Source organism: Anthonomus grandis, chromosome 8, assembly GCF_022605725.1.
Source record: "Anthonomus grandis grandis chromosome 8, icAntGran1.3, whole genome shotgun sequence".
NCBI lineage: Eukaryota > Metazoa > Arthropoda > Insecta > Coleoptera > Curculionidae > Anthonomus > Anthonomus grandis.
This window is the reverse complement of record NC_065553.1, coordinates 21,656,396-21,683,169: the sequence shown is the minus strand read 5'-3', so window position 1 is coordinate 21,683,169 and position 26,774 is coordinate 21,656,396. Positions and strand designations below refer to the sequence as shown.

General features: G+C 34.4%; 1 protein-coding gene and 3 long non-coding RNA genes across 5 annotated transcripts in view; 2 read left to right on the top strand and 2 right to left on the bottom strand.

Annotated features, from left to right (window-relative positions):
* The window catches only part of LOC126739682 (inhibitory POU protein), a 135,182-nt gene extending 134,494 nt beyond the window's left edge, over positions 1 to 688 (bottom strand). The window contains exon 1 of the mRNA XM_050445475.1: positions 313 to 688. Within this exon, the coding sequence (XP_050301432.1) occupies positions 313 to 462 (150 nt within the window). The 5' untranslated portion in view covers positions 463 to 688. The remainder of the gene's footprint in view (positions 1 to 312) is intronic.
* Positions 134 to 4,233, top strand: LOC126739695 (uncharacterized). Its single transcript, XR_007661684.1, has 3 exons — positions 134 to 467; positions 3,737 to 3,880; positions 3,937 to 4,233. It is a non-coding gene; the product is annotated as an uncharacterized LOC126739695 (long non-coding RNA).
* LOC126739692 (uncharacterized) lies at positions 1,251 to 21,070 on the bottom strand. 2 transcript variants are annotated; one of them, XR_007661681.1, is made up of 3 exons: positions 20,365 to 21,070; positions 20,129 to 20,308; positions 1,251 to 1,741 (listed from the first exon to the last, which is right to left on the bottom strand). It is a non-coding gene; the product is annotated as an uncharacterized LOC126739692 (long non-coding RNA). The 2 variants fall into 2 exon arrangements; XR_007661680.1 differs by having other exon boundaries at positions 20,129 to 20,305.
* On the top strand, positions 18,310 to 26,438 carry LOC126739696 (uncharacterized). The gene is made up of 2 exons (XR_007661685.1): positions 18,310 to 18,427; positions 26,221 to 26,438. It is a non-coding gene; the product is annotated as an uncharacterized LOC126739696 (long non-coding RNA).
* Positions 26,439 to 26,774: the final 336 nt, after the last annotated feature.

The following is a 26,774-nucleotide window of genomic DNA, read 5'->3' as shown; positions in this document are numbered from 1 at the left end:
ACTATATGGTTCTTTTTTTGTCTTATTTTATTTTTTTTTGTATATTTTTTAACGTGTTTAAACATCATGAACGATTTGACATTCAATGGCATAATTAAACTGACTTAAGTAGTGAGTGAAATTTATTTAGGTGCCTCACAAGGAAGATAAGCTTGAGCCTAAAATTTGTTTAAGCGGTCAAGAAAAATCAAATTTCTCATAAGTATATATTAAATGTATTTTTGTAACTGCCTGAAAAACCTTTTTATTGTCTATCAAGAATCATGTGAAAAATCGAGTTTCTTTACTTCCAAAAACAAAAAATATTCTTACCGACGGATTGGGCATACACCTCCTAGACATAGGATCCGGACTTCTATAAGTAGGCGAGTACCTCCCAGCGAAACAAGCCCCCGATGACGTAATAGGCCCATGAAGTCCCGTAGGACCCTTAACTCCCATCATTTTATCAGGCGAGTACATTTTAGGTAAGTCTCTACAGATAATTTCAAATCGACCAAAATCGAATTCTCAACAGACTTTCAGGGCAGTTCGATATTTATTAAACCATTTTAAATGGGGGACAGACACTTAAGCAGTTCACATCGGACACTTTAGTTCACTTAATCAGACAACACCGTGTGCGTCATAATAATTTCAGTCTCTATACGCCGGAAATATATCGGGAATAATGAGTTAAAGTTTGAATGTATCAGAATGTGATCGGCAGCCCTCCTCGTTTACGGGGTGAGTTTAGATGTAGACTGTTTTATCTGCCATTGGAGTTTGGGGGATGTGTGGCAGCAGGAGACGACCGCGCAGGCGCCGACCAGGACAAAGTTCCACCCCCTTCGGTTTCCTGCGGGGTTCGCTGCTATACGGTGTTTTTCGACAAATTAGTGGACTTACGCTATATGGTTTGGACCGGTTTTTATCAATTTGTTGTTGTTGTTGTGTTTTGTTTGTCCGCATGGACCTTTGCGGGAAAATTTTGTCTATTTTTGACCAATAACTTCTATCTCAACATAATATTTATGATATTTTAACGCTTACGCGTGTTTCACAAACAATGTTAGCATTTTTCGGAAAAGATTAAAACTAAATTAAAACTACTTACAAATGACCAAAGGATGATAATAGAGCGAAAAATCCAATGAAGCAATGCTAAATAAAATGTAAACGTTAAGTAAACTATACAATTGATTATAAGGGATTTAAACTTATTTATTTAATTTATACATGACTCCAAAACAGTAATATTTGCTAGTAACAGAGCCTCAATTTTACAATAGATATAATATATGGTACTTAATTTAATAATAACAATAATTTAATCTTATAAATATTATAACCTATTGCAAATAGATCTTAAGATTATAACAAAGTTGCTTCTCTACAGTCTTTGGTACACTAATTTGCTTTCGGAATCGCAGTCAGGATTTCGTCGTGGTTTTAGTACTACCTCAGCTCTTCTTAGAGTCTTGAACGATATTATTGATGCTTACGATAAGGACGAGACAACAGCTTTAGTTTTGTTAGATTTCAGCAAGGCCTTCGACACTCTCCAACATAATTTGCTTTTGGCGAAGCTCTTTTTTATGGTTTCTTACCGAAAGCTGTGTGTTTTTCCAGTAATTACCTGGCGAATAGATCGCAGATAACAAGGGTGGGTAATTCATTCTCTGCGCCAGCCGATTTAACAAGAGGTGTTCCCCAAGGATCCATTCTAGGCCCATTACTTTTTATACTTTATATAAATGACCTAAAAAATAAAATTCGAAATTGTCGTATGGCTCAATACTGTGACGATACACAAATGTATACAGTGTGGTGACTTTAACTGGAATAAATTCAGTTAAAACTAATCAAATTTTATCTCGCAAAATTCCTGAGACCGGTCGATTTTTGTTTATTTTTTTTCACATTTCAAGATAGTTTTTGTATTTTTTCACCTACAGGGGGGGTCCAAATTAACCCAAACTTTTTTTTTCAAATGGAAAGCCACTTTTTTAAACTCTCATTGAAAAGAGCCCTTTTTCCTGATTAAATTGCTCTATTTACTTTCGTAATTATCTAAAGGAGAAATACAAAAAAAAAATAAAAACCATTAAATTATTAAAAGTCTCGAAATATTTTGTGTTGGTAAATTTTTGGCGTGATTGTTTATTTTATTGGTATCGAGACATTTCCTGACATTATTGTAGTATCACTGTTAAAGTGAATTTCAACCAGTTGTTAAATAAGTTAACTTATATTGAAAAAATGCCTTATTTATCCGAATCCCACAAGATTGAAATCTTAATGATGATTGGTTATGTGGACAGAAGTCGTACTCAGCTAGAGGTTGTCCACTTATTCAGGCAGAAATATCCAGATTTGCCACCTATTAACCAAGGTACGGTTAGTAAAATCGAAAGCAGATTTCGAAAAGTTGGGCACGTGGATGTTTGCACGTGTGTGTTGATGCACAAGGGATGTTTCAAGACAAAGGTCTCCTAAAATCGATGAAAACACCCAAATAAATGTATTGTTAGCAATGGAAGAAAATCCGGTAACTGCAGCCAGAAGAGTAGCTCGCGAAAACTCTATTCATCATAAATCTGTGCTAAAAATTTTAAAAAGTGCAAACAAACGACCTTATAAAATGCAACCCGTTCAAGAGTTATTGGAAGACGATCCAGATCGCAGAGTTCAGTTCTGTGAATTAATGATGAACGCCATTGACGAAAATCGCATATCTTCGGAGTGGATCCTTTTTTCTGATGAGGCTACATTCACCCTTAATTGCCATGTTAATAGGCAGAACTGTCGCTACTGGTCTGACGAGAACCCACACTGGGTAAGGGAAACTAATACACAATATCCCCAGAAAACTAATGTTTGGGCTGGCATAATTGGCAGGCAAGTTATAGGGCCCATATTCTTCAATGATACTTTAACTAGGGAAAGATATCTAGAATTTCTTGAACATGAACTAGTTCCAGTCTTACGTGCCTTATATCCGAGTCAGTTCGATCCAGATTTGTATGATGAAAGAATCTGGATGTAACAAGATGTGCTCCCCCACATTATGCCCATAATGTAAGCCAGTATTTAGATGACAATTTTCCAAACAGATGGATTGGTAGAAGGGGTGCAATCGAGTGGCCGGCACGTTCTCCCGATCTCACCCCACTTGATTTTTCTCTGTGGGGACATTTGAAAAGTCAAATTTATATGAGCAAACCAGGAAACCTAGACGAACTCAAAGAATGTATTAGGCAAGAAATACGACAAATATCTCTAAGTGTTAGAAAATGTCAGAAACGAATTTTATTATCGTCTTGGGCTTTGCCAACAAGTAAATGGTGCTCATTTTGAGCATCTTATACATTAAACGCAACTTTTAATAATTTAATGGTTTTTTTTTCTTATTTCTCCTTTAGATAATCACAAAAGTAAATAGGGCAATTTAATCAAGAAAAAGGGCTCTTTTCAATGAGAGTTTAAAAAAAGTGGCTTCCATTTGAAAAAAAAAGTTGGGGTTAATTTGAAGCCCCCCTGTAGGTGAAAAAATACAAAAACTATCTTGAAAAGTGAAAAAAATAAACAAAAATTGACGAGTTGTCGTATGAACTGTGATCTCATGATAGATGGTGAAAACATTTCGAATTTAAAGGAACATAAAAACTTAGGTATTGTTTTTGACAGAAATTTAAGATTTAAAACGCAGGTATCTAAAGTAGTATAATTTTGTTATTGGTCCATACTTTTTTAGGAATCGTGTAATAAAAGAAGTTTCTTCCCGACTTTGTAAGACATCAGATGTGGATACAGCTAAATCGTGCACCAACTCACTTCAGTTCAAATGTCAGGGAACATATCACGCACCAATTTAGTAATAGATGGATTGGAAGGCTAGGTTAGTTATTAAAATTAACTTTTGTATACATCGTTATTAAACTTTATACTTAATAGATCCCATTGGATGGCCTCTTAGGTCACCGGATTTAACGCCTCTGGATTTCTTTTTATGAGGAAATGTTAAATCCGAAGTTTATCGTGTTGTACCCACAACTAGGAAAGATATGGTGGAGCACATACAAGAGTCTTTTAGACGTATTACGTCTTCTACGCTTCGTGCAGTTAGAAGAATTTTCGCACGTAGGTTTGATTTGTGTTTGGAGCAAAACCGTAGACACTTGAGCAATTTTTGTGATATAACTCTTTTTATAATGTATTTTATTAACGTTGTTAATGTTTTTGGTGAACTGTACTTGATGGGAGTGATTTATTTTTCTTGTAGGATTTTCCTACGGACGATTTCTGGATTTGTAAGTCCTTACTTATTTCCCTTACTCTAATTTCCGGATTTTCTACAACCGACTTGGTGACTGTCAATTTAATTTCTTCATTTAAAACTGCTTTTGTTCTAGTTTATTTTTTGTACTCTACGCTTCCAGTATGCTCTAATCATTTTCAAGTAAAAATAAACGTTGTAATGCCTATGAAAAAATGTGTCGTTCTTCCTTTAACCACAAATTTTGAGAAAACGGTTAGAGATAAAGGCAAACTTGTTAGTATCAAATTGAAGATAAAAGAATGCTCTATCAAAACACGTTACTAGATACAGGGTGTTCCATTTGAAAAAATAGCGCAAAATTGAATTGAAAATGTCATTATTTGAGAAACAAACGTTGTGCAGACGAATTGACTCCTCCCTTATGTAGACTGTTCACGGCATCGTATAAGCAGGGCCAATTTCCAACAAGCTGGAAAACTGCTCGAGTGCAAGCTGTACCCAAAAGGGGTAAGAAGACGATGCCCTCCAATTACCGCCCGATTGCACTAGTTCCAGTAATATCGAAGATTATGGAGAAAGCAGTCAACCAACAACTGTTAAGATATCTGGAATCATCTGGACTAATCAGCGATCATCAATACAGCTTCCGAAAGCTTAGATCCACCGGCGATCTTCTGACTTACGTCACATACTTGTGGACGGAGTCCATGGAGAAGCACGGCGAGTCCCGCTCAGTCGCTCTTGACATTTCCAAGGCATTTGACAGAGTGTGGCATGAGGAACTACTAACAAGCTCTCCTCAATCGGCATACAAAACTCATTATTGAATTGGATCAAAAGTTTTCTTGAACAACGAACAATCCAAGTAGCCGTCGATGGATACCTCTCCGACAAATTTAACATTAACGCTGGAGTTCCTCAAGGATGCATTCTACCCCCCACCCTTTTCTTGATATATATCAACGATTTGCTAGGAACCACTGTCAATCCAATCTACAGCTTTGCGGACGATAGCACACTTATTTCCACATTTAAGTCCGCCAAACCAACGACAGCCGCAAATTCTCAGAATCTTAGGCAGCAACAAAAAGCTTCAACCAACAACGATATTAGAGCAATCTTGGAGTGGGGCGGTAACAATCTGGTCAATTTTAACGCTAAAAAAACGCAGGCTGCAGTATTTACGATGAAGACTAACCTTGGTGGCCCGGAGCTGGTTATGGCAGGGAAAACATTGCCAATGAAATGATCTTTACATCTTCTAGGAGTCGAGGTCACCAACAGTGTGTCCTGGCATGACCACGTTGCCGAGGTCGCCAGGGCGGCCTCCAAAAAACTCGGAGTGCTTTTCAAAACGAAAAAACTGTATACACCAGAACAGCTGCTGACTCTTTATAAGGCTCAAATACGCCCTTTCCTCGACTATTGCTCGCATGTCTGGAGCTCTGCACCCAAGCATAGTCTAAACCTGCTGGATTCTATACAGAAGAGAGCTCTTCGTCTTATCGACAAACCAGAACTGACAAAGAGTCTGGATAGTCTGGAACACAGGAGAAAGGTGGCCGATCTCTGTTTATTCTACCGTTATTATCACGGTATGTGCTCCTCTGAGCTGGCAGGCCTGATTCCACCCAGGGCTGTTCCGGCAAGAAGGACGCGTCTGGCAGTTGCGGCTCATCAACATCGAGTCCACCTGCCTACCCCAAGGACGTCGCTGTATCGGGACTCATTCATCTGGAGAACATCTTCTTTGTGGAACGGGCTTCCACCTCACATATTTCCCGACGCATACAACCTACAGCGATTCAAGATAAATGCCCACAAATATCTTCGCGCAAGCACCACTCCAAGAGTGACATAGGACTTTCCTCTTGTGCTTGTGTTTACCATAAAAAAAACGATTTTGATCACCCCGTATAAAAAAAAAATTGGAATTTCGAAAGATAAAATGAACTAAGCCAAGGACTCTACATAGATTTTTCAAAAAGATAGAAAACGTCGTTGGTAAATATTAAAATATAAATGATACATTGATTTTCGTGAAAATTGCCCTAAATTGTTAATAAAGAGGCAACGTCGCATTTTAGGGCAAAGCTGTTTTAGGGTTAAAGAGAGCGTCAAATAAGACTCCCATTTCGGAAAAAAAATAAAGATGGTTCCATTTAAGAAAAATTCAAATTATATTCCACGCTTTTTTGGGACACCTTGTATCAACCAAGCTAATTTTAAAAAGTAACTCCTCTAAATCAATTAACATTTTCCCTATTAAAGTTTTTTCCGGTTTAAGATTTAGCCGCAATCGAACACCGCGATATTAAATGGACACCCTGTATAAGTAATTACATTTTGGAACTTCAGTCAGTCTCACATTGTTAAGGTACAAATTTACATCACAGTTTGGTTTTATTTTTACTTTATAATCATTTATATTAGAATATAAAATAAATATAAAGGCCCAAGTACAAGTAACACCAACACTTAGCTTTTTATTTGATTTATATTATTATATTTGTGTGTAATGTTTTTCATTTTCAAGAGTTTGTGAGCAATTCCTCAAAATTCTTTTGCTAAGGGTCAAAGTTATATTATTTCTCTATTAAATTAGTCAATCTTTTCTTTATCGCTTTCAGTATTTAGGATTGATATTGCTCTGTAATTGTTGGACTCAGTTTAAGGACTTTTTTTAACTCAGTATAGTGTTGATTTTTGCTACTCTTACTGCTTCCGAGAAGACTCCAGTCCCCAAAATGTTATTCACAATACTAACGATTTTATTATCAATAACATCAAGGAGATGTAAAATGTCTTTTTTAGTGATGTCATCCTCTCCTAATGAACTCTGACTTTTCAACTCAAGTACAAAGTATTTCTTCTCTGTTTGCTAGTTCAAGATATACGGTCTCTTATATTTCTTCTTCTTTAAAGTTGTTATTTACAAAATTTATAAAGTTGTTATTATACAAAAATCTTATCTTTATATCTATATTTAGATTGTATCTCTTTTGTAAATTACATAAATATGCTTAAACGGCAACCTATCAACTATGGTTCGTTAAAAAACACTGAGTATTTAAAAATAGTCTTGCAAATAACAAACAATGTAGTGAAAATATGCACTTCTTCTAAAAAACTAATCTGTTTTCTTATGTGTGATTTTTCAACATTCTTTAAAATGGCTAAAACAAAAGAGTTATCGGTAGAAACAAAAGGTATTATCATTGGACTTCATAAGGCTGGAAAGACTAACCGTCAAATTTCGACGGATTTGGAAATTCTAAGGGGGACTGTCGATTATAATGTTAGGAAATTCACCAGAGAAGGGACTATTAGCAACAAGCCTCGATCGGAAAGGCCAAAGGCAACAAGTTCAAAGAAGGATTTAAATATTATAATTACAAGCAAACGCAATAGACCCCTTACCGCCCCTGAAATTACAGCAAAAATTAACAAGGAGCGTAAAAAAGCGGTCAGTGTTTCGACAGTAAAACTTTATAAGGCTGGTCTTAAAGGACGTTTAGCTGTATCAAAACCGCTAGTGAAGGATCTTAATAAGAAGAAAAGACTTGAGTGGGCCCAATCACACAAAGAATGGACCATTGATGACTAGAAGAAAGTTCTCTGGAGTGACGAGTCGAAATTCGAGGTTTTTGGAACGAAGAGGCGAGTTTTAGTTCGACGTTATGCCAATGAAAGGGTCGCTGAGAACTGTACGGTGGTGGCGTTAGTTAAACACGGTGGTGGTTCGGTGATGGTGTGGGGTTGTTTCGGAGAATCTGCAGTGGGCGATCTAATTAGAATAGAGGGAATTCTTCGAAAAGAGGGTTACAAAACAATTTTAAGTGATAATGTACATCCTTCTGGTACTCGAATAATTGGTGAAAACTTCATCTTTCAACATGACAATGACCCCAAGCACACGTCGAAATTGTGCAAGCAATATTTAGGTCAATTACAAAGGCAACATCTTCTGAAAGTTATGGTATGGCCCCCACAATCACCGGACCTCAATCCTATCGAATTATTGTGGGATGAACTGGATAGACAACTTTGGACAAATTAATTAGACTAAGACTACCGAAACTCTGTGAAGCTGTTATTAAAAATCGAGGCGGACATGTAGATGAATCCAAAATTTGATTTTCTTAAATTTAATTAATTGAAAAATGTATTGTTTATATTCATTTTGTTATAAATAAACCGTTTCATAAAAATAACTGATGGGTTTATTATATTTAGTTATAACTTTAAAACAGTCATATGTGGGCAAATACTTTTGAGCGGTAGTGTATATGCTATATATGCTGTATTTTTGTAAAGCTCTTGGAAAACAGACTTAAGAATAATTATATAGGGGTGTCCCAATAAAAAAATACTTAATACAATATCTCAAAAACAGTGACCTCTGTAGAAAATGAAAGTACGCCACTGGATTCTGCGTAAAAAAATCTAAAAATGACAGCTTTTACTTTTCTAATATGTCTAACAATAACAGGAGTTACAGGAGATGACTAAACATTTTTTTTCAAAATCACCCTGTAGTATTAACTACCATAGCTAAAGAAAATTTGATTGGTGCATCTTTGCTTTTCGCATCTCTCTCTTTTCATAAACATGAAACCCCATAAAACATATGAAAATGGGACAACCTGTACCTATTTTATCTTTAAAAGTTCATTTTCGATTCTTATTGAACTCTTTCACATACCTCTGGATTTGGTTTTAGAACGAGTAGTCCAGACTTTGGAGAGGTACTATTGAAGATTATTTTTATGCAAGATAATGCATTTCCCCATACCAGCTCGAGATTATCTTGATACTGAAGGAATTAACATTTTAAATGGGCCTGCGTGTTCACCGAACTTAAATCCCATTGAAAATTTTAAGAGCTCCGCAGGATGATCCTGGACACACCCAACAACTTACTCAAGCCGTATTGGAAAATAGAAAAATTTACCTCAGGAGAATGTTAATAGTTTAATTAGAAGCATACCAGTACGTATTAAAGCCTGCATAAGAGCTAGAGGAAGCAATACGGACTGCTAACATTTATTAGCTTTTTTTATTTTGATTTTTCCATTATTTTGAATTTTTTTTTCTTTATCACACCCAGAAATATATTTTATTTGTTTTTTAAATTTACTTTTGCTTATTTACGTCGTATTTGTAGTTTTTTGTCATTAAATAAAACAGTTTTTAAGCAATGAAGAGCATTTTTATTAATATTTTTTTAGCACAAGTTGAAATTACTACAAAAATTGAGGTAATTCCATATACAGGGTGATTGATGGTTGATGGTACCTTAGACGTTTACGGAGAACGGAAAATGGTAATTTTTTGAAAATTTGGAATCATCGATTTTAGCTGGTGACCTAACGCTTAAAAATATTTTTAGCGATACAGTATTGCCGCTTATACCAAAAAGTAGTACTAACTTTGTTATTTTAAATAGAATACTCTGTATACTATTTTATTTTCCGATCCACTATCACTTTATAATTGTTTTTGTATAAATTGTTCCTATATCTATCTCTAGTGGTTTTCGAGAAATTATTATTTTTTTTTTGACCAAAACATAGCTCCAAAAAAAAATATATTACTACGGCGCTGGAACGCGCAAAAAATTGAAATTATAAATGTAATTTACGGAAGTATTGTACATTAGTTTTCACCATAAAAATTTGTTCTACGTAATACAGGGTTGCTCAAAATTAGTGAGGTAAACTCACTACTAGATACAAAAATTGTGATATGTGCATTTTTTTAAATAAAATACACTGTATATTATAACATATTCTAAAAGGAAATTAAAATTTCTTTCTAACAAGGTATCATGTTCCTATATCTAAGTAGTTCGGTTTCTGAAATAAAAGCAAGTTTTTGTAAAAATCGGAATATTTTGACATATTTGCTTTAGATGGCCATGAAAGGTCATGACGCAACAATGCTATGCTATTGATGTTTGACAGGTACATTTAGTTGATTAATAGTAAATACGCTTGGGTGTTTCTTTAAAATAGTGACCTAAAAATTCATTAAAATGGAATGAAATACTTATTCAAATGAAGTTTTAATGAATCTACATATTTATTATTTTTATTTATTTATTTTTATTATTTATTCATGGGCAATGTGACAAAATTTTAGCAAGAATATGCAGAAAGTTCAAAGAAATGTACCCCAATTTACAAAAACTGGATAAACAACAAATAGCCACTTATAGATATTTTAGGTTGTAAGCTCACTTATGGTTATTTTGTATTTTATTTATTTGTAATCTCCCTGTAATGTCCCTCCTCGCACAACCGAGAGAGACTTTGAGACCTTGTGTGAAACAATTATGTCACTGGATCTGGTCCACACAAAACGCGTTATGATTGTTGGGGATTTTAATGTTCCGTCTTATCAGACAACCGAAGCTAGCAGTGTCAAGTGCAAGCTTTTGACCAACCTATGCGAGATCCTTGATCTTAAGCAGTTTAACAATATTCCAAATGTTAATAATAGGCTTCTTGACTTGGTTTTTTCAAATTTCGACGTCAGTGTCATCAAAAGTATATCACCGCTTATTGACGACCATTTGCATCATCCTGCTTTGACAACTTCTTTTAAATCGGTTCCCCTCATAAATATAATCCTTCTAAAGTTCAAATAATCTACAGCAGTTTAACTTCAGAGCAGATTTTCCACTCATGTATAATTTGTTGCTTGATGCAGACTGGTTGTCCGTCTTGCAGTCTTCTGAGGTTGACAGCGCTTGCAAAGAACTTTACAAAAGACTTGATTCAGCTTATGCTGCTTCAGCACCTTCAAAACAACGAAGACGACGGCGATTTCCAGTATGGTTTTCAAAACAAATTATTTCTAATATCTTTAAGAAGGAAAAATCATATCGTGATTATAGATCCTCTCCAACTGAATTTAATCTTTCCAGATACAACAGGCTTCGTCAGACAGTAAAATCTCAAGCCCGTGAGGCCTATAACTCATTTGTGACCCAAGCCGAGGAGAACATTGTCACTGATCCCTCATCGTTTTGGTCTTTTGTTAGAGCTAAGAAAGGTCACTCTTCACTTCCGTCTATCATGTGCGATGCCAATGGTAATTCTTTTCAAGGAACAGAAAATATTGTGCCAGCTTTTGCCAAACTTTTTCAGAATTCAACTGTCAAATGTCAATAGCATAGCATTATTTGTTCATGACGTTTCATGGCTTTCATGACCTTTCATGATTTAAAATTTTAGTAAATGTACTAAAAATTCAAATATTTTCACTTTTTTCGGGAGTAATTTCGAAATTTATTAGTTTGTTCCTTATAGGCACTCCTACAATAAAAATTCAAATAATTTGACTTTTTTTGAGAGAATTTTTAAAATTTCTTCGAAAAATGCGGGAAAATCTTCAAACTCTCTCTAAAATCAAAAATTTTCAAATTTGGATTATTCAGATATAAGTTAGTCACTAGTTTATGAGAAGGAACTTCGTTTGTTCCATACAGGCACTCCTGGAACAAAAATTCAAATATTTTTACTATTTCGGGAGGATTCTCAAAATTTCTTTGGAAAAAATCTTGAAATTATTTCAAAAACCAAAAATTTTTGAATTTGGATTTTCGAGACTTGAGATATTCTCTTGTCTATGAGAGACGACTTAGTTTGTTCCTTACAAGCACTCCTGGAATAAGAATGTAAATGTGTTTACTTTTTTTAGGGCGATATTGAAAAATTTCCTTGAGAAAAGCGGGAAAATCTTCGACTGAACTCAAAAGTCAAAAATTTCCAAAATTGGACTAGTTAGACTTGAGATATTCCCTAATCCATGAGAGACGGCTTAGTTTGTTCCTTACAGACACTCCTGTACTAAAAATTTAAATAATTTGAATTTGTTTGAGAGGATTTTCAATATTTCTTAGGAAAAAGCGGAAAAATCTTCAAATAGTCTTAAAAATGAAAATTTTCCAAATTTGCACTACTGGAACTTGAGATATTCCTTAGTTTATAAGAGAGGACTTAGTTTGTTCCTTACAGGCACTCCTGGAATAAGAATGTAAATGTTTTCACTGTTTTTAGGATGATATTAAAAAATTTCCTTGAGAAAGGCGGGAAAATATTCAAATAGACTTGATAAATGTTTAAATAGCTTCAAAAATTAAAAATTTCCAAAATTGGACTACTGAGACTTATGATATTCCTTAGTCTATGAGAGAAAACTTATTTTGTTCCTTACAGGCACTCCTGTACTAAAAATTGAAATAATTTGAATTTGTTTCAGAGGATTTTTCAAATTTTTTCAGAAAAAGCACTTCAAATGGTCTTAAAAATTAAAAATGTCCAAATTTGGACTACTGGAACTTGAGATATTCTTTAGTTTATAAGAGAAGACTTAGTTTGTTCCTTACAGGCACCCCGGGAATAAGAATGTAAATGTTTTCGAAAGAATACCTTATATAAAAACAATCATAAAGTGACAGCGGATCAGAAAATAAAATAATATACAGGGTATTCCATTTAAAATAACAAAGTTGCTACTCCTTTTTGGTAGAAGCGGCAACGCTGCATCGCAAAAAATATTTTTAATCGTTACATCACTAGCTGAAATCCTTGATGCCAAATTTTCAAAAAAATTCTATTTTCCGTTTTCCGTAAACTTCTAAGGTACGATCAATCACCCTGTATATTTGGTTATGTGTATCATTATGAATATGTAAATTTATTTGTTTTTATTTATTTCATTTTTTTTATCTACATATATAAATATAAGGAATAACATAGTTATACGAAATGTCTGAATTTTGCACCTAACTAACCGAATATCTGCATGTGCACATAATTATTTTTACAAAAAAAAACATATGATAACCATTACAAAAAAAAGAACCACAAGAACAAAATATACAAATGAATACACATCATCCTACCCCTAGCCCTAATTCAATTACACAAAAATCCAGCCTAGATGAAGACTTTTTTAAATTTTGTGTTATTTTCGAAAATAAAGTTCTTACATAATTTTTTAAATGTTTTAAAACTATAAACACTCTTGATGTTGTTTAAAATTAAATTAAAAAATTTTAGTGCAAGAGAGTTAAAAGATCTCTTGCTTAAGTTTGTTTTAATTTTTGAAGTAACTAATTGGTAATGAAGCTACACACCTCTAACACATAAATTAATCGAACATCAAAAATATCACTGGAGTTTAACAGATTTATCGAGAAGAGCTTATTTTCTTCAAACAAAACTTTTCATATATGGTTCTGCACCACGTTTAAGGAATTTAGTGAGTGTTGATATAGACCTATCTCCACCAAGTCTTTATATATGGATATTAATAATTTTTGCACAAAATTTGCCTTAAGATATAAAATGTTCGTAATAGCTTTCGAATATTCTGTGTTAGATTTAAAATATGCTCGCTTCATTTTAAATGATTGTCCACTGTAACATCCAAATATTTAGTAAAAGAGAACTCTTTAATTACATCTTCATGTTGAGTATCGTAACAAATACGATACTTAATAAATAAATAATAATAAATTCGTTAATTATTCTCATAGTTTTTGTACTATTTTGCGCGTATTTTGTAGTTTAAGTTGATTGATTGAGTTTATTTAGGGTTCTAGTTACGTTTAGTTTATTATTTTCACCTACAGTCTTCAATTTTTAAGTGGTTTATCTTGTTTATGCCCCATTTCGGCCCCACTCTCGGTTTTAATATTGTAAATCCCTGTATTTTAAATTTTCTAGAATTTGTATATTTACTTGTTTTGTCCATCAGTCTTCTTAAGTCTTGCAATTATTGGTCTTTATTGGCAAAAACAATGTAGAAAATTCTAAACATTTCTAAATTATTCCATAGGTCTTTTCAAGGTACCACGTTTTGTGAAATTTTAATTAGTTTTATTGTTTCTGATGTCAATAAAAGAGTGTGTTCCTAATATAAAAGAGTATTCCTGTAGTAAGTGTGGTTCAGAATTCCGAAAATTCAGTAACACATTCCTGAATTTCGTTACAATGTTATCGTTATTGAAAATTCTATTTCCCGATCTGTTTGATTAATACTAATAAATATTTCATCCTTTTCCTTATGGAAGGGTTTATTACGAGGAATATTATTGTTAAATTGTATTTAATGTTTATTTCTTATCAAAAAACATGACAACATGTTAAAATTTTTTTCAGTCATCCATGTTTGACCAAAAAACCAAAGCCAGTTGAGAATTCACTGTCCCTACGGATAATTTGCCCTGACAACATCCCCACAGCCACCACAGCTACGTCCCTCTACCACCCATTAAAAAACCATAAATTCCAACAATTTTAATATTAACGCGTTAGTTGACATTCCAAAACTGTCCCCCGTTCTTTGGCCAAATCGCGAGACGTGGCAGGAGGCAAAGGGCGGAAGGGGTGAGGGGTGGGGCGCGACCAAAGAGGGTGCGAAAAACACAAAATTCGGCATTCGATACATAAACATGCCGTTGCATATTTCATGGGCGACTTCGGCAAGTCGTCGCTGCGGAAATGCCGAAGAGGCCCATAACTCATATCGGAGGCCGTATATCAGAAAGCGATTCGCCTTATCTATCATTCATACCGATCTGGGACCTACAATAAAATCCGCCAGTGACAAGATGCTTTGCCTTCGGGTTTTTTTCATGTTGTATCCTGATGCTGGGTTTCTTAGTATATAGGTGTATGGATAAGAGGATCTGCTCCTGAATATAAAACAGGATAACATTTATTTTTATAGACAAAGAAAATTGGTAAGGATCAAAAGGAAAACTGTGACCCAAGAAGTGCATAATTATCGGACAAAGAAGAGTTTTTGAGTGACAAGTTTTTAAGTTTCTGACTAATTTTCTGTATGAGTATATGAGGCGCTCAATTCCAAAACTCTTTAGATCCGTGCTAACCAATTTTACAGGAGAAGAGGAAAACTTCGGATTTCTTGTAAGAACAAAGTTTTGTGGTTTAAAATGAAAATACACATTTATGACAACTGTTTATTTAAATATTTGATACTAAGTAGTAATTTATTGTCTAAAAGAAGTAACAAAAAGCAGAGGACAAAAGCAGAGGGGATATTTTGTGATTGCTCAATTTTAACAGAAGAAAATAAAGTGATATAATAAATTGTTGTAAGTAGCGGAAATTGAGTTGCATTATTTATTATAAAACAAAAGAAAGAGTGAAATTGGTTTGATAACCAAAACTGTTTTGTACTATATTTATACTAATCACTATTAATAATAAATATTTTTAATTTAGATTCTTTAAATTGCCAAATTTCTACAGAGAAATTTCACCTGGAAATATTCCCTTGATAAAGGTATTTGGCAACTGCTCTTGTTTATATTTGGATACTGTACCTTTCGTTCTTCGTATAGTATTAGGGGAAGTGTGCCTGTGATAGACCCCTTAAGAAATTATTGTTACCATTTCTTTAGTTTTGTTGTTTCCATTTTTTTATACAAAAATCAATCTATCACTGGATGTCAAATATAGGAAAGAGTGAATTTTGTATTAATATATATTTTTTTAAAGAATGAACGCCTTTAAAAAAAAATATGAGGGGTCCATCAATGGCACATTATGTGCCCATGTTGGCCCCTGTTGTAAATAAATATTATCTTATCTTATTAAGTTCTTTTTTAAGCTTTAATAAAAAAAAATTATTTATATATTGTTATACAAAAATATACATATAAACTCAAAAAATTAAGTACATAATTCACAAATAAATGATTTGCAACGGTAACTAACACCCGCACACTCAATGTGGCACCACGATTTATATACTTGACAGCAAATCCACTCTTCTTTGCTACGTGAGTGAGAGAATAACTCATTGCAGTAAATGCAACTGGCATCGTATGTGTCTTCTTTATCTTTTTTAAGGAATTCCTCCAAGATAGACTCATCTTCGTCAAAAGTGTCATTTTCAATGACAAGTTGCCGTTTTACTGCCCTACCTTGTTGTTTTCTTAGTTTCGTTTCCTTTTCAATAACTTTTTCTTTGAGTTCTTGAATTTTTGGAGTGGAATTTAAATGACCAGTTTTTGCACGAGTTTTCATTTTCTTTTTTCAACGCCCCCAGGTACCGCGAGAGTGGTAGGTAAGAGGTGTTAAGACCAGAAGTACTTGGTTGATTTTGAATGTCTAACTCGATGGTACTGAGTTGAGCCTCCAATAGAATCTGCCTATCCGTTGCTAAAGCTGGTGCAAACTCCCAATCTTCAAAAATATCGGGATTAAAAGGATGAATTCCCATCTTTTTAAATGAATTTATTGCGTTAGATGGAATAGCACTCTTCAAAAAGGCTCGATTAAGAAGGCTTGCTATTTTATATTATGCGACTGCCTTTCCTGGGTTTTGACGCAGCCATAATTGTATTTCCTGGTCAAAATAGGTGTGAAGAGGACGAAACAATCCGACATCTAATGGTTGAACGTGATGGGAACAGTGCGCCGGAAAACAAAATACTACAACACCGTTTTCTTTAGAAAACTGTCTAGAGACAAGGCTTTTATGGCTACTGTGGCCATCTAAAAGTAAAAGAACCTTGATCTCATTAGATGCTTTTGAATACCTTATAAAGTGCTTTAGCCATTTACAAAAAATTTCAGTGTTCATCCATCCTTTTTCTTGCACAAAAGCTATGCTACCAGCGGGAGCACCATTGACGTGAGAAGAATGAGAGCAGGTGGAATATACTCGTAAGTACCTATGGCATAGTGCGCACACTACAGTGACGTGTTGCCCCCGCTCTGCACTGCTGAGTGCCCCAACAACTTGCTTGCGTCCTTTTGCAGCGTAAACTTTCTGACATTTCTTTTGGACTGATGTGGTCAAACCTGACTCATCCATATTATATATGTTTTCCGGAAGAAAGTTAAACTGCTCTAGAGCATTAGATAGTGCTTGAAAATAGGCTTGAATATTTGGCTCGTTAAAAGCCTGGGCTCTGGCCAATGACGTGCTTTCTGGGCATCGCAAAGATATTCGTGGGTTACGTCTTAAAAATCCCCTAACCCACTTCCAACCTGCCATTTTTGTTTTCTGATTAAAATCATGTTTTATATTATTCCTCTCGGCTACTTCAAATACCATCCATCGCAAATCTTTAGAAGTTAGTCCAAAAAATCGTTTTTCCATTTCAATAATATGTTCGGCAATCTCCTCTTCGATGGCTTTAGAGAACGTTGCTTTTCGTCCTCCCAAATATCCTTTAGAACAGTCCCGCTTAGCCAAACGTCTTCTTAAAGTTGTCTTCGGTACATTGAAGGTTTTGGCTGCTAATTTAAAGCCAATATTGCTATTTCTTACATTCTCAATAGCCTGCCGCATGTCATCCTCATCCCACTGTTGCCTTTTTTTGGATGCCATATTTAAACCTAAATAGAAAAAAATATATCTATAGAATAATTAAATTTGCATATTGTTGCCAATGACGGACCCCTGGTCCATCATAAGACAATTTCAAGGGATCCATCATAGGCTGTTTAGCACAAATCACATAAAAATAAAAAAAAATAAAAAATTCTTTGCCATAACCTCAATTTTTTTCCCGGTAGTTAAAACGGAACAGTTTTCCTAAACAGCAGTGAGAAAAACATTAAAAAAACATAAAAACATAAAAACAAGATTCTAGCAAATAATAAAACAAAAGTTATCTAACATTAGGTTAACTTACTTTGTTATATCAATACTTACCAATTTTAACTTTTCTGTTTATTTTCATAAAATCGCTTTATATTTGCACGAGTACATATAAACAACTAAAGAAAAGCTTTAATCAACCTAACCAATGTGACGAAAATGTATTTTGCGCGGTAAATTTAAATATTTAACTAGTGGTCCATCATGGGCAGGGATCCATCATAGGCATATTTCCCCTAATATCAGCCCCATGAAACTGGATTCGCCAAAATGGAATTTCTGACGGCAGCCATCTTAGGGTGACTTGACATTAGGAAAATTTGACAGTAGTGATGTTAGTGACACCCTAGAAGACACTTTTGACGTTGACTTTTTATTTTTAGTTTTGGGAAGATGTCGTCTCGTGGGTCAAGAAAAGTTTTCTGAAATTAATGGCTTTCTATTTACCGTAATTTAAAGTTTTACTTCTTGTGGAATTAGAGCATAAAAAGGCATAGAATTTGGAATGAGGTAAGTTTTCTAGGTACAGAGATCCTTGCAAGACAACATACGGTAAAAAAATGGAAAATACATGAGCTGGTAAGAATATTTGGGTACTTCAGTCAGGTGGTTTCTTAACAGCGAAACACAAAGATTTTTCCTTTTAATTATTAAATGCAGGCTTTACAAGTATTTAAGGCAGTTCTTCCATTTACCATCTCCGAGAACTCTTCAAACTATACTCTCCAATATACCTTTAAATACACTAATAAGAAAAATTAATTTACCAAAGGAAAGTTTGTATCAATGGAGTACACGAAGCAATCTTTTCAAGTTGACAATTTAAAGAGGACATATAAGTGCCTTAATAAGTTTAAAGAAAAACATTTAAATTTGAACGACACCAATGATGGTTAGTGTTACAGCCCGACAACTTAGCCACTAAATAGCAGCTATCACTGAAACTTTTTGTTCATCAGGTGATTTAAAATCTGAAGCAATTCACACTGCTGAGTTATGTCATATGATAATACATAATAATCGTAATCGCACTAATACCATTGTGCATTGGGTGCCACAGGGTTGGCAAATTATCATAAAAGCAATTGTGCTTTTGTTGTAGCAATAAAAACACTGGTCATAAATAATCTTAGTTCTCCAATGTCAAGAAGTTTTAATTGTGAAGATGATTTTTGCAAAACAATTTTATACGAATGTTTAAATACATTTTTCTTAAATTTAATATTAATTAATTTGTGGCCTTGAAAAGGATTGATTTAAAAGAAAGAGGTTTTTAGTGCCTCCGTAAATGTTCAAAACATTGACCATTATGCTCTCATGAATAGACCGAGCTGCAACTTCAATTTCGGCCCTTGGTATATTCCTAATTGCATTGCGAATCCGGTTTTTCATATCTTCTCTGGTCATAGGTTGACTCTAAAACACGACGTTCGACCCCATAAATAAAATTCAAGTTAAATTTGGTGCGCGTGGAGGCCATAGAAAGAGACTTCCTCTTCTAATCCACCACTGTTGAAAAACTGCATTAATGTGCTCTCGCACATCAATAGCAAAATATGCGGGCAACCATCTTACTGCAAAAACATGTTTTGTCGGAATTCTAATGACACACCTTCCAGCAACAACGGCAATTGATTGGTCAAAAAGTTAAGACAGACGTTGGCATTTAGGGATTGTTCAGAAAAGTATGGCTCAATAATTCTGCCTCCCAGCATAATATACCACACATTTAAGCTCCAAGGAACTTACTGCTGAACTTCACGCAACCAATGCAAATTTTCTACAGACCAGTAATCTTAAAACATTTAAAGGCCTTTCAATGTTTTACGTCAGTAATACATATTGTGCAGATTAACTCTATGGTCGGATTTAAAGGTGATTTCATTAGTCCAAAGAATTTTTTTTTTAAATTATCTATTTTCCCGAATCATACCCAACATCTAATGACAATCCCAGATAGCACAGACCCTCCAGTGCATATCCATGAAATGTCCAAATACATTACAGTGTCCGTTAACGGATATCCAGTGGATATACCAATTTTATTATGACTAAAGATATTTATTAAAAGACGTTGTATATTCCAAAAGACCTTCATATGGATAATATGGATACGTCATTACATTTGATAATTATTTATCAAACCAAATGGCAAAAGAAAAAATGACACACTTCAACAAGTCCTATAGTCTCATACGTATATATACTTACAATTAAGTAGGGTGCCTTAAGGAAAAACTAAGTTGGTAGGGGTCAAGAGATTAAAGCACAATATTCAAAATTCGGCTTGATCCAAAAATGTTCATTAAGCGCCCATATGGTATCCAACAGGATTTAAGGAATTGTCGCTTGGTATCCAGAGAATATCCACCACTGGATAGGTTTTTGCTGCTTTTAAAAAATATGTGTACTTTAGATATTTAATTTAAAATATGAGATCTACGCACCATTTATTGCTCCCGAGCAAAAACCGTAACACTAAATATCCGATATTGAAATCTAGCGGGTATCCACAAATGGTGTCCAATAGGATTTACATGACTATCATTCCTAATATCCGCTTGATATCCAGTGAATACTTCTGTCCCTACATGGATATCTATCGGACAGTTCCTTTATTCAAAAGATGATATCCAATGGATATTAATTGGATAGATTTGTGCTATATGGGATAGTCCAACCTCCGAACAAAGTCTTTCTCTTTTAAGACCTGATGCAAAATCGGTGCATTCTAAAATTACTAGTAAAAATTACAATAAATATTTGTTAAATTTATATAAGTCAGTATATTGTGACGGTCATTTAAACATCCCTTTGTTTTTTCAAAATATTTTCAACCGTTGTTCCCGATATGCCAACTTCAAGGAATAATGATCTTGTTTTAGCATGAGGCTTGAGTGTATCCCAGTATGTAGTTAATATTTTTTTGGGTTTTTCCGATTCGTTGCTGTTGAAATGTAGGCCGAAAACCACCATTGGCTCGTAAGTTAACGACTAATTGGGGAAAAACTGTCACATCACTTGAACGCCGATTTGGATATCGAGCCCCGTAAACTCTTTTTGCTACTACAGCATTCTAAAGATATTAAACAAAACCGCAAGCAAATCCACAGCTTTATCGTCGTAAAACTCGTTATTACGACAAAAATTACACAAAAAGTAAGCGACAACTTGACAACTTAAAGTATATTTATGTTTTGATTAAATATTTGTTTTTGTTTGTTTCCATGGCTTCCTTCCATGTTTTGCTAATAATTGCCAACAAAAATTAAGTATCGGATTTACATATAAAATACAGCAAAAACTGTCGAACGAAAAAGTTTCAGATTGTTCTCTGCTTTAAAGATCAAATATTTTTCTTGTAAGGTTAATATATCGCAATGCACAAAGACTTTTCTTTTTTAGGTTCAAGATTGCAGTTTTAGAAACTTAAAAATATTTTTCAAAAAAATATTCTCTTTGTCATTTTAGTAATAATATTTTTGTGCAATGAGTACGTTTCAAAACACAGTACCTCGCATTCTTAGTTGGCTACTCTGTACACTTTCCAGCAGCAAACTGAGAATTTTAGCACAATACCAAAAACCTCCACCATCTCCCCTCGCGCCGCATTTCCACCCTTCCGCCCTCTTCTTCCGTACAATTCGCTTTTCCCAAGGAAAAAAAAGCGACCATTTCTCTAAAGCTCACGTGTTCATATCAACCCCTGGGGGCCCGTAACGCCGGGGCATCAGGCAACCGAGCCGAGGAGTCGCTCCAGTACAACTCTAATAAAACCGACTTATGGCGCGCAATTACACAAAATATATTCACGGTTTTTTATTGGTCCTTGCGGCGAAAGAATGGGCTACATTCTTTTATTGTTCCTTGGAGCTCCGGTCGTAGTTTCTCATGCCCCCCGCCTTCACCCTCCGCTATATGCGAATTTGAGGCGAATTGATATGTAATTGTTTTTTGGTAGGCCTTATTTTGTTAATGGGATCTTAAAGGCAATGGGGGAAAGGTCGTAAAGGCAATTGAGAATATCGTAAGGGGGTTGTAAAAGTTGCAGTAATTGTTTTTGTCGATTGTTCGTGTTTTATGCATATAAAAGTATTGGAAAACTCAAATCTTAGCAAAACTTCTTAAAGATCAACTCCTATAAGATTAAGCAGTAACGATCGACCATACAAATCCATATTCAATATTAAATAGGTCAAATTAGTGTGGTGTAGTTCTACCAGCACGGAGGGAGCGTCACGGCGATCAAAATTTAAGAAAAGCAAATCGAACCTCGAACATTACTAACCCATTTAGGCGGTACATATCCCAAGCTGTCAAGACAATAACGGGGTGGCCCTACCGCCCTCGCCCTTCTTACCCCCTCTAATGATCGAGGAGCAATTTCATGTTTGCACTATGCAATTATCTGATCGAATCCAAATTTGATTAGGGATCGGAGACGCGGGGCGACACGTGACTCTGCATTGAAACTCTGATGTATATCGATATCCGGTTCGTAGATTCCTTCTTAATTTGTTTACAAAAGAGGAATTTTTTAATGTATGCTTCTAAAAAAGTTTTAATCGGGAACATTTTAACCGAATTGTTTAAATTGCTGTGTGAACGTGACTTAACGACCGATATGTCAAGTGTCAATAAGTTATTGACAATTAACATCCCAGCAGCCACTTTCATTTGCACTTTGGTTATACAACCGACTTAACCCGGTTGCCCATCTGGTTATTAGAGTATTGCATAACATTGCAGCCAGCACATCTTATCATTATTGCCAAAAAAGTATTTTCTTAATTATCTGCTAATTACTTTGATCATTCATGATTGAATGTGCTGCCTATAACCTGTCTTTCTCATTTCAAAATGCAATAAAACTACCAGCAAAATTTAAAAAACATGTAGAGTGACGATGTTATTCTTCAGGTGTCATGCCATCTTCATTCGATAGGTTGGCAATCATCAATGCTATGCGTATTGTTGAAACAGTAGATCTAAACAACTGATTTGTTGCGCATCCTTACTAGCTCAAATATAAATAAATATCGCAGATACTGGAATGTTCGTTTTTAATTGTGAGAATTATTTATTTTTCTTTGTTCATCCGTCTTAGCACTTCAATATTTGTTATTCTGTCCATACAGCTCATTTTTAGTACTATTCGGTGTTTTAACCCCAGAGATCCTAATTTTAAAATCTGAAGAGATAAGAGGACCCTGACCCAGTGCTCCGTAATTATATTGGGCACTAAATGTATAAAAAATACAGTAATAAAGTAATTATATAGTAATAAAGCTCGACTTACCCGTAAGTTACAACAAAGAACGGTAAAATAGGTCAAACCCAATTAACATGAATTAAGTTTTATTCACGTTCATTGGCAGTCCATGTGGACTGAGCACAGTGAAAAAATGCATGCCCGGAGGTATCTAAAAAATAAAAAATCCCAAACTTTAAAGGTGCATTTTTCGCTTTATTCATTTACTTTCTTCACTGGTATTTGTAAATCTTGGAGTGTGCTTGCTATCAGTACTCTATCACCAGCATACCTCACGTTACTAATGGGTATTCCGTTTATTTTAACTCCCTTTGGGGTTCATTGCAAAATGCAGTTTTCATGATTTCCTGTAAGTAAAGGTAAAGCGTACACTTGAGGCTTTGTTACCTTGGAACCGCTTTCCTCCTGTTTTTTGGATATCCTTAAATAGAATACTTTCTTATCATTGTTGAGTCTCCGTCGCCTTTCTATCAGTAAGTATGAAGATTTATATTTATAATGTTAATTTTGTAGTGGTTGGTTTGAAGTTGAAATACTATTATTGGATCGGATACAGGGATAAAGTTTATTACCGATGACTCCATACAAGTGTTGATTGTCGTTGTTACCTGAAAAGTATATTGTACCGTTGGTTGTTGGGTATTTACCACAGCTTGGCTTTTTTTTCTTGCTTTGTATAAGCTCCGCACGTTCCATGTGCCTATTTTGATGTTCGAGTTTTTTCTAATGTTATTCATCTTTTTGTTTTGATATGCGTAGGGGTTTTGCATGCTGGCGACAAAAGAAGCTCTACAGATTTCTGTGCTATTTCTTCTTCGGCTGGATCTTCATCTCCGATCTTATGATCAGTACACACTTTTGCGACATAAATCGTGATGATTTTTTCTTGGGATATCCTTTACTGTTGTGTCCTTTTCCGTGGCTTTCCACATCCATATGCCCTTGATTACTCTAGTAATTTATCAGCCTTTGAGAGCAATATCTCGACCTTAGGATAAACTTATATCAGTTCCTCCACCATAGCTGTTGGCTTTTTTTGTAATGGTCACTAAATATACGGCCAGGACTAGTGGTGGTTCGGGAAAACGGTCAAGAATCAAAACTTTCATAATGTTTAATCAATAGCTTTCAAAGAAATAATAATAAAGGGGTTTCTTATTCTGTCAATCGATGTGACCTTAAAAAAATTACAGCATCCGTAATTATCCAATCATTATCCAATCATACTCATTTAAAAGAATTAATGATGTCATAGCAAGTTTAAACATAAATAGATACCAGTGTCATCTAATGGTTGAGCCGAAATTCTCTTAATTATCAGCAAAGTAATTTTATGGTAAAAATCAAGGTTTGCAGATTCCTTTTTATCTTTTTTCAATTGACAGTTGTCATATCTTAATCCCAATATTTTTGATGGTAGTAGAAAAATAAAAAGAATTCTTTAATATATCCCTGTAGAAGAGCTGTCAAGGCTTTATTTTTACATTATTTAAACTTACAAAAAGTTGACTTTTTATGACAGTGTTGAGATATGCGTGAATCCAGCTTAACCATTGTCAAATGTCTGTCAACAATTTCGCCAAATTTTTGCTCCTCAGAAGTTAGTTAATCTATGTTTTACTACGTAACGTCACTAATTCAATTAATGAAAAGACGGTAAGATTGTTATAATTTATTGCTTGTACTTATCGGGAGTTTATAGAGTTACAAAAAGTATAGAACTAGTAGCAAAACGTCGATTTGTTGTTCGTGTCAAGAAATTATACCAACATGAAAACCGCAAATTTTTCATGTTCAGTGTAAAGCAGTAGCGCACTCCACCTGTGCTCACAAGATGTTGCCACGCTAATGAATGGACTTTCCTGGAAATGCATAATGAAAAGGGGTACATAATGAAGAATATTTGGAAATTTGCATCACTATTAATCAAAAGAAGACTAATCAACTTGTAAAAGACTCCCTATCTTCGGTTTTATTAACGCTGAATAAAACTGTAGAGGTATTACAATAAAAACTTGGAGGCTGCTATTAAACAAAGTATTAGTAGCAACATTAAAACAACACCAACATCCGGAGCTGCAGTAATGAACTACTCTTAAGTTTAAAAGAAAAATTCAGTAGGCCATTATGATTAAGCCAAAACAAACGCAATGAGTAGATCAAGTTAAACAAAATGTATTAGCTAGCACATATCCTAGCAAATCTGTTTCATCTCTTGTCAAAGTACAGCCTGTTACTGATGGTGGCAATAAGAGGTTGTCAAAATCCTGAGGACAAAGACAAACTTCAGAAACTTGCGGAGTCCAAACTTTCAAATACATATGAAATAAAGCAACTAAAGGGCCATAATCCTCGAATAAGTATTGTTGGTTTCTTTGACAATTTGAATGATAATGCCTTTTTGACTGTATTAACGATATTAAATTCTGATGTTATTACTAGTAAATGGGATTGTAAAATGTTAGGAATTTTCCCGGCAAAGAAAAACACTTTTAACACCAACATTACTTCAGGTAGATAAGATTGCTTATAATAGGTTAACTTAAGTAGGTTATGTTATGATTGTTGCAACGTGTTTGATGGTGTCGACGTAAGAAGATGTTTTCGATATAGTGACTTTAGGGTATTCTGGAACAGTAGAAACTATCAACTTTTAATTAACCATCTAACAAGACTACACGTGTGGTTCCAGATCTTCAATTAAAAAAATGTAATGTTTAGTAATATACTACCAAAATGTAGTTGGTATGCGAGCAAAAACTACATTGATTATTAATTTAGCTTTTACGGAGACTCTAGCAGTGGGAGGGTTTTTTTGGTTGTTCGTGACATAAGGTCGCAAAAATTTACAGAAAACAGAAACCAAATCTATATTTCAGCTTATATTGACATTCAAGTTGCTTTTTTTATTTTAATATATTTTTCGTTATTACTTACATTTTACCTTCGGTGAGTTTTGAACATGTAGAGAACATACCTAATGTGGTTGCTTCTTTAAATTTTTTTCAATGCAAACTAATGTGTATTTTAGGGAGACTTTAATATCTTTTCTTATTCGCGCTATTTGGACTCTGGCTTCACTGACACCTGCATGCAACACATGAAGTTCTACAATTCCCAGATTTATCCAATGTTCCTAAAAACCTCAAGAAACATATTGTATAAGATTCAATAAAATTTGATCTGGAAAATCAATATAACTGAAAAAATCAGATGAATTTATTATAATAATCTAATGCTTGATACTGATTGGTCTTTTTTATTTAATAAATCCTTAATTGAATGTGCTTGTAATTTGTTATATAGTAAATTATACAAACGTTTTGACTTATCTGTTCCTCGTCATAAGCCCACCTACATTCTGCATACCCACAATTGTCTACGCGTGACATTAAAAGAAAATATAGGTGTCATAGAAAATAGAGAAATACTAACGGCATTAAATATTTTAAACAATTTAAATCGTTTCGGGCCAAAATAAAATCGGATATAAATACGTCATATACAGGGTGTTCATTTGAAAACTTCCCACCACGGATTTATCGAAAACCACTAATTAAAAAAAAAACGCCGAAATACGTCAAA